Source organism: Cyprinodon variegatus, unplaced genomic scaffold (assembly GCF_000732505.1).
Source record: "Cyprinodon variegatus isolate N-32 unplaced genomic scaffold, C_variegatus-1.0 Scaffold344, whole genome shotgun sequence".
NCBI lineage: Eukaryota > Metazoa > Chordata > Actinopteri > Cyprinodontiformes > Cyprinodontidae > Cyprinodon > Cyprinodon variegatus.
The window spans coordinates 741,112-749,551 of NW_015150797.1; the positions used below are offsets into that span (position 1 = coordinate 741,112).

Genomic DNA, 8,440 nt, shown 5'->3' on the forward strand with positions numbered 1-8,440 from the left:
CTCCACCTCCTACTTCTCAGTATTGGCTCATATGGATCAAACTATGGGATCATGGAACAACAGTGTTTTTTTTTATTTAAAATATGTATTTAGAAAGAGATGAAATATTTTAAACAGGAAGAAACAGTTGCCTTTTGTATCTATGCTTGTTTTTCTATGTCTGCTTCTGTCTCCTTGAACCCCAGTCAGCCTCAGCAGATGGCCGCTCACACTGAGCCTGGTTCTGCTGGAAGTTCCTTCCTGTTAAAAGAGAGTTTTTCCTCTCCACTGTCGCTACAAGCATGCTCAGTGTGAGGGATTGGTGAAGAGTCAATGAGACGATGCAATCAGCTGGTTTTCCTTAGATAGAAAACTTTTAATCAATCTGACTGGATGATCTGGTGAACTGTAAAGTGACCTGAGATGACATGATGTGAATTGGTGCTATAGAAATAAACTGAATTAAATTGAATATAGTGTAACTATTAGCCATATATGTGTTTAGTTTAGTTAGGAGTGTATTGATCATTTGGAAATGATAAAGCAGTAAGTTGTGTTTATAGTTCCACAAAAAGAGTCCTTTGCAGAGGATTGAACCTACAGTTTTGAAAGGTTTGTGTCACATAGTTGAGTGCAAAGCAGAGTTTCTGCTTTTAGTTTTGTGAAGTCTTTCAGTGGTTTTGCTATAAGTATTAATAGTTTTAGAAATTGTGCTATAAAAATCATGGTTAGTGTTTAAGCATTCAGAAAAAACTGTAACATGATGGCTTATGTTAACTATTGAATACAAAAATAATTTTTTATGCGTGACGGAAAATGGATGGATGTAACTATATGCAAAAGCTCTATTTAAAACCATTCCTTACCCACTTTGAGCTTCTATATTTCTGCTCTTCCTCAATAATCTACTTACTCCTTAAAACCTGTGCTTCCCAGATTTTCTGCTTGCATATTGATCAATGATATCACCGTTAGAGATCTAACAGACATTTCTGCTACAAACTCTTCTATCATATTTCAACCATGGAAGTTCTCAGGTTGTTCTTTGTTCATTTGAGTTTGGAAAAGCTCTGCTCTGCTGGTCTGTCAGTCACAGGTAGCGTGCTCAGAGCGACCCAAACATTTGGATAGAAGTCACATCTAGTGAGTAAATTAGGTCATTTGTGTAGTTGGATGTCTGGAAGAGTTTCCCTGAAGCCAGTGCACGCTCTTCCATATTAGACCGTTCTCCAAAGACAAGTTTATCTTTGGAAAGTTCACACTAGTCCTTCCTTGTCTGTATGTCAATCTGGTCCAAAGAATTATTTTTAATGTACAGATAAATATTTCTACACAAATTAAGATATGTAACAGGCCGTGGTAAAAATCCACCCGGACTCATTTTGAGCTACTTAAAGATCCTGAGGAATTATGTCAAATTTGTGAGAAAAATAGAATGAAGGAAAATATTTTTGAATGTTGGAGATCTACACAGTATTTTAAGGAGAAAACTGTCTTTCTTAGCTCCACTAAGGAGCCAGCTGGATGGGAATAAAAGCTGGTTACCTTCGCATACCTTTCTCCAGCACTTCCCCCAGTGGTGCTGCTCAACAGAGACTTCATGTTAACAAACTGCACCATCTATGTTTAGCCTTTTAACTCTTGAAAATATCGCTTTAATATATGCTTTTCAAACATGGGTTGACCCGCTAACTATCAGCATTTGGTTCCCTTCCCAATGACTAATAAAGCTGGTCTAAACCCTCGCTGGCAGCTGTGTGGCCTCTGTCCCTCCGTCGCTGCTTGTCTGATATCATCATTACGCTGTGTTAGCATTGATGATGTTATCAGTTTAACAGAAATCAGGGACGTAAACAATGGAGAGCAACATGGAAGGAAGCCAGAGCATAGTCAGTGTGCTTTATTGTTTTTCGCTCTATTATCTGTCTGAATCCCTCTAACCAGAGCTGCTCCATCTTTAGCGAAAGGAAACAGAATTGTTTCAGCTTGTTAGATCAGAAGCGACTGGGGCGGTGTGTCAATGTCCGTACGTTGCGTTCAATGGTATGAGGTAATTTAGAGGGTCGACCCGGTGTTCCCACATCATGCCAATTGGAACTGAGGTGATTTTAACGTGGGTTCTTTGCCGAGTCATTTAACCCGGGCAAACACGCATCAGTGAGCTGTTCCCATTGCCACTAAAAGCCCATTGTTCCTGGTATTAAACAGCCTCTTCGACCGTGGGAAAAGGATATACCTTCACCACAATGTGAAGGTAACTTAAAACTGCATATCGACGTTTGTCTAACATTGGTGCATTGCACAGACAAGAACGTTTTAGATATCCCAAAAAACTAAAAATCCGAAACAGCAACTTTAAAGACAGAACATTTTCTCTCTTTCTCTGCGGGGCCTTTCCATTGACTTCCATCAATTTCTATGCCAATTCTACAGCCTAGCCATGACACGTACCCTAAGCTTAACCACTACGGTTCATAGCCGAACCTAAAAAGAGGCGTAGCCAGACATTTTAATAAGGGTATCCGGACAATAACCAAAGTACACTGAGAGGTGACCGAAAGCCGATAGGCGGCATAACCTCAGGGTCAATCTACACTGTTTAAACAGGAAAATGAACAAACGCAACATCCATATTTTCTAAATAAAGACTAACTTTCCTACAGCTTTTGCGAACAAATAGACACATATATTTAAATATCCGTGCTGTCTAAATAAAAAGTGTAGTGGAAAAAATTCTTTTAAGGCTTGTCACTACTTACCTACTTTTATTGATAATCGTTAAATCGTAAAATCTGCATTATATGGATTACTTATTATAAAAGTATTTATTTATCTCTGATTTCAATGGAGACTCCTAGATGACTTACAGAGACATCATTTTCTCTTTACCCCATATAAGACAAAATCTAGTTCTGAAAAGAGCATGAATTCTGTATTTATTATCTTTAACGTTAGTATTTTTTAAGTGCATAATTAACCACAGTGTTTTTGTTGTAAAGTAACTGTTAACACATGAAAATTAAAATGTTAAATAAGTTAGAACATTCCACTTAAGAGTATTACTGCTTCCATCGTCTGTATTATGGGGAAAAAATGGTAGGTGTGGCCAATGATTGGCTAAGGGTGGCCATGGCCACCCATGGCCCCCCTTCTAGCTCTGCCCCTGAATCTAAACGCAATTTAAACTGTTTTTCTTAACTTGACCCTAACCCCTTTTCATGGTGCCTGATGCCCTCCAGGCAGTTGGTCCCCTCAACATGCTATTTTTCACAAAAATGTGCCCCATAATGTTTTATGAACAAGAAAACACACACCCAAGCTGAGTGGAAAAAGTAACGCTCAGATTGTTTATCTGCTATTTTTTTAAGTGAGAAAGTCCACCTCAAACATCCTCTGTTCATCAGTTCCAGGATTATAATCCCACTAAAATCTGCAGTTGTTGTTGGGAGCTTCAGACCTCCAGCATACCGCCGCTGTAGGTACCAGATCTGCTCGGGGCCCCACCCCTTCTTATGGCATCATCATATGGCAACTCCACTCTGACAAACTCTATTGAGACAGTTTCTTAAAGATCAAATCTTTTTTATTCCCTTTATTTGCTATTATTTTCCACGATCTAAAGTAGCCGAAAGTAGAAAACAATCATTCTCAGTCTTTAAGGAAAGTCTCGCCTTCTATGACTGAGCTCAGCTGAAGGCTTTTAACTACAGCTAACAGGTTAGCTGTAGTTAAAAGCCTGTTAGCTGATCCAAAATGCTGCAGCCAGAGTTCTAATGAAAATTAAAAAGAGAGATCATATCTCTCATTGGCTTCCTGTTAAATCCAGAGTAGAATTTAAAATCCTCCTTCTCACATATAAAGCCTTAAATGGCCAAGCTCCATCTGATATCAGAGATCTGATTGTTCCTTATGTTCCTAACAGAGCACTTCGCTCTCAATCTGCAGGTTTACTAGTGGTTCCTAGAATTTCTAAAAGTAGAATGGGAGGCAGAGCTTTTAGTTATCAGGCTCCTCTCCTGTGGAACCAACTACCAGTTTTAGTCCGTGAGGCAGACACCCTGTCTACTTTTAAGGCTAGGCTTAAAACTTTCCTTTTTGATAAAGCTTATAGTTAGAGTGGCTCAGGTTATCCTGAGCTATCTCTATAGTTATGCTGCTATAGGCTTAGACTGCTGGAGGACATAGGGACCCCTTTTCATCATTCTGCTTCATTCTGTCTCTATTCTCCCACTCTGCAGAATCTGTTAGTTCAGTCTCTAACGTTCTGCTCTCTCTGCTTTTTCTCATAGTAGCTTCATCTGTTCTGTTCCTGTTTGGCTGTGACTCCACCTTGGAGAGAAATATCAGCTGTGCTGCTGCCATCAACATCTTTGTTTCTAGATGTTGGAGATCTGCCTGTTTTTCAGTGTAGTCCTGTTTCTCTGACTGTGACGAACTGGATGTGCTCTCTTCATCCTCTGACATGGGAGCTGGCTCGGAGCTCGTCTGCCTGGCTGTGTGTCCTGGACGGGGCCGCCTGTGGAGCAGGTTGACAGTTGCCTTCTGTATCTGTGTTTCTTTTTCTATGTCTGATTCTGTCTCCTTGAACCCCAGTCAGCTTCAGCAGATGACAGCTCACACGGAGCCTGGTTCTTCTGGAGGTTTCTTCCTGTTAAAAGGGAGTTTTTCCTCTCCACTGTCGCTACAAGCATGCTTAGTGCACTAATGGAGTATTTACATGAGGAAAGGGATTGCGTTGTAGAAGGGGGTTGAGGGAACAGTTTGGAACACAACTGAACTTTCAGCCCCTCTGATTTGCTGATAGAATTCTAATTTTCAACCAAAATCATAGGTTGCTTTTCAAACTTGTGTGACCTCATATCTCTCATGAAGGCCTGATATTGGCAAGTCAGATATTTTTCATTAAGACATGTCACATTAACTAGCCTTGGCATGGTTGAATCATCACTGTTAGTTGGTCTAAAATGAACATTTTTGTTAAATTGTTACATTTTTCCGTAATTGATCATTATATTAAAGGTACAATATGCTGGAAAAACAAAAAAGCGAGGCAGTCACTTGATCTATACACATCAACTGTTGTGTTTAGATTGCTTTACTCTAAAAGCTTTATTTCATCAATAATTATGAGTACTAGTTCTTTATTACAATCGACATTGTTGCATTTTAATCATTATACTTCATTTCCTCATTTTAATCCCTCTTTTAATCTGTTGTCCTTGTTAATTTTGCTTCATGGAATGTAGAAGCAGTTATCTTAGTTGGTAGGATGTGTACCATTGCTGGTACAAAATAAATTATGTAAGATTTTTATTTCTCATGTTATATTTTGTATATTCTGCTTTGAAAACCTAGATGTTGAGAAGTTGTGTCAGAAATAAAAAGCAAAAGACTGAAAGATATTGTATTACTGGTCATTTCTTGTTACATTCAAGCGTTACGTTCTCCTTGTATGTGCTAATTCTAGCTTGCAGAGTTGGACCTTGGTGTCCATCTGTAGTGAAGGACAGTGCAGAGCTCTGATGTCATTAATGAACGCTTCAACAGTTCATATTACTTCTTTCCCAATGACCAAAAAAACAGTTTAATCCCAGGAGCAATGGGCTTTTAGTGGCAGTGGGAACAGCTCACTGACGTGTGTCTACCTGGGTCAAACGACTTGGCAACTGATCCATGTTCAAATCACCTCGGCTCTGATCAGCATGCTGTGGGAACACCAGAGCCGGGTCGACCCGCTAAATTATGTGATATCATTGAAAGCAGCGTATGGATGTCAACACACCACTCCAGTCGCTTCTTATCTAACAAGCTGAAACAACTCTGTTTCCATTTGATAAACATGGAGCAGCTCTGATGAGAGGGATTCAGAAAGATAATAGAGAGAAACAATAAAGCACACTGACTACACCCTGGCTTCCTTTCATGTTGCTCTCCATTGTTTACAACCCTGATTTCTGTCTCACTGATGACATCATTAATGCTAACCAAGCGTAATGATGTCACCAGACACGGAGCAGCAGGGGGACAGAGATTACGCAGCTGCCAGTGAGGGATTAGACCAGTTTTTTTATGCCAATGAGAAGGGAGCCAAATGCTTGTTAGCGGTTCGACCTATGTTTACATTAACCTGCTATTTTCGGTGGGATCGAGGCTCATGACACTTTTTAAAGCCGTAGGGAAGCGACTGTTCCAACCGTTGGATTTCCGAATTCTCCCGAGTGGTGCCCGACTTTACACAAGTGAATAAAGTGAATGTGATTGCTCAATTATCAAGGGGGCGGGATTTTGGTTGTGAACGGTTTGTCTGAAGCATCTTGCTAACCAGTTAGCAACTTAGTGCTAGTAGGTTCCTAATGGGAAATTCCATTGGGACCAAGTAGCACTAAATTGGTGACTTAGAAACGACACTGTCAAGGAACGCTATGGACAGAGGAAACATGCAAGAGGAGGAGAGTTTAGTGTCGGAGGTCGTGGATGAGTCTCCTCCATCATCCATTTTTTATTTAGAGGAGGAAAGCGGGGATGAAGATGTTGTGGAAGAGGACGCCAGGGCGGCAGAAGCTTGGTTTGGTGTAGAAGGCTTCCAGCCGTACATGTTTGAGCCCTTGCCTCGCAACGCTGCCAGTTCTGTTAGCTCTACGCCTGCTGAAGACACAGACGTCCATCCCCGTGAACACTGGGACGGAACTCAATGGGAAAGGAAATTATTCTTATTTCAACTGTTGCGTATATTAGCTGCGACATATGAATTGAGATGCTATGACTGAAAAAATATGATTGACAGATGACCGTTGATATATGATTGGCTGAACTTAGGTGTTCAGGCTGACGTAGAACTAACTGGCCTGCAGAAGGTAATGGGGGAAACAAGTTTTTCTCTTTTTGAATAGAAATTTTCTAAATTTTTGGACAACATGGTCTGATAAAGAGTACATTTATATAGATGTTTAAGCCAGAATGATTAACATTTAAATATGATTTCCCTACAACTTTAAGAGTCCTGGTAAACGTCCCCTCTTGTTTTCAATCTGCTTTTCATCATATAATTTAAATGTCTACAATCACATGAAAGTACTTCAAGGATTTTGTCTGAAATCAATCTTACTTCTTAAAATATGCTAGAAGCCTTTAACTGTGGGGAGGTCGGTTGGGCAGGGCGGTGATAGAAATCCCATTAAACGGGGCAAGCTGGGAAATAAAGTTTAGGTATGCTGCAGGTGTAAAATGGTTTTCCTTAGATCAAAGATCCATCAGCATCAATAATCAGCCATGTGCTTGTTTGCAAACAAGGATTTCAAAAATCTGCTTTGAGCCAATAAAAGGCGCTATATGTGAGCTCTGGGTTTTCCCCTCTTGATATATAGACTCAGCTGGGTGAGATTTAACTCGAAAACAGGCAAGTTCACCTTTTTAAAACCTCAGAAACATCATTACTAGGTGATGACTTTAAACCCGGAACACATTTTGCAATAAAACAAAAAACGCTCTTTTCCCAGAACTTGATGATTTTTCAGTTCCTCTCATAATCACTTTAGTTCTCTGCCTGCTTGTTCCTACTTTTCTCATCACACATATTGACGTAGAAAATGCATAGTTTATCATCACAGATATTATATTTATATAGAGATAATTAAAAATACACAAAATAAAAACAATGATGAAACAATCTTGCAGCCCCCCTGAGCCATAAGCACTCGTTTAGCTCTTAAGCCTTGGGTCAGCACTTCCTGTCCACTTCAGGAGGTACAACATTTCATCTATTTCCTGAACTAACCTTTAAAAATTACTAAATTTTAAAGCTGAGGTTATTATAAAACCACACACATGAATAAAGCCAGAAGTAAGAGGGATGAAGCTCAGCTCAGCTTCTCTCAGAGTCATGTGAAAGGTGAGAAGGTGAGGTTCTCCTTACCTGGGCCATGGTCTTCAGCAGGAACTGCTTCCACCTTTAGTCCTCTGCATGCTCAGCTGGGAGCCTGGGATGTTTCTGTATGAATGTCATTGCTGTAAGGCTGGTGGAGGTAATGTGGCGGTAACCCCCACGCTGAAGCACATACCCTCCTCTTGTATGACAACAATGTCCTGTGGAAATACTGCTCCACCTTTTCCGTTTTTCCGTCTTTCACCCACTTCCTCTCCACCGGGTAGCCCTCCTCTTCCTCCACGGCTAAAACAAGGAGACGGTATGATGGTATTCTCTTTATTCCAGACTAGGTTATAATCTGGGCTCAAACTGCTCACTCCCTCTGCTTTTACTCCTCATCAGCTCCCTCTCCCTCTCTGCTCCTCCTCCCACTCTATAGCCTCCTGCTGTTTTGCTCTCCCTCACTGTACACGGCATTAGGAACGCATGGGGTTGGGAGGGGTGGAGGGATCAGAGGGATAGAGGGTGTACCATGTGACCTTATGGTGTAGTAGGACTCCCCCAGCAGCTGTCACACTCATCTCCTCCACACCTAAC

At 40.7% G+C, this 8,440-nt stretch overlaps 1 protein-coding gene across 1 annotated transcript in view; it reads right to left on the reverse strand.

Moving 5' to 3' along the window:
• Positions 1-8,230, reverse strand: part of LOC107091580 (rho GTPase-activating protein 23-like) — an 83,313-nt gene extending 75,083 nt beyond the window's left edge. Inside the window, exon 1 of the mRNA XM_015385582.1 lies at positions 7,892-8,230. Coding sequence (XP_015241068.1) covers positions 7,892-7,900 — 9 coding nt within the window. The 5' untranslated portion in view covers positions 7,901-8,230. The remainder of the gene's footprint in view (positions 1-7,891) is intronic.
• Positions 8,231-8,440: the final 210 nt, after the last annotated feature.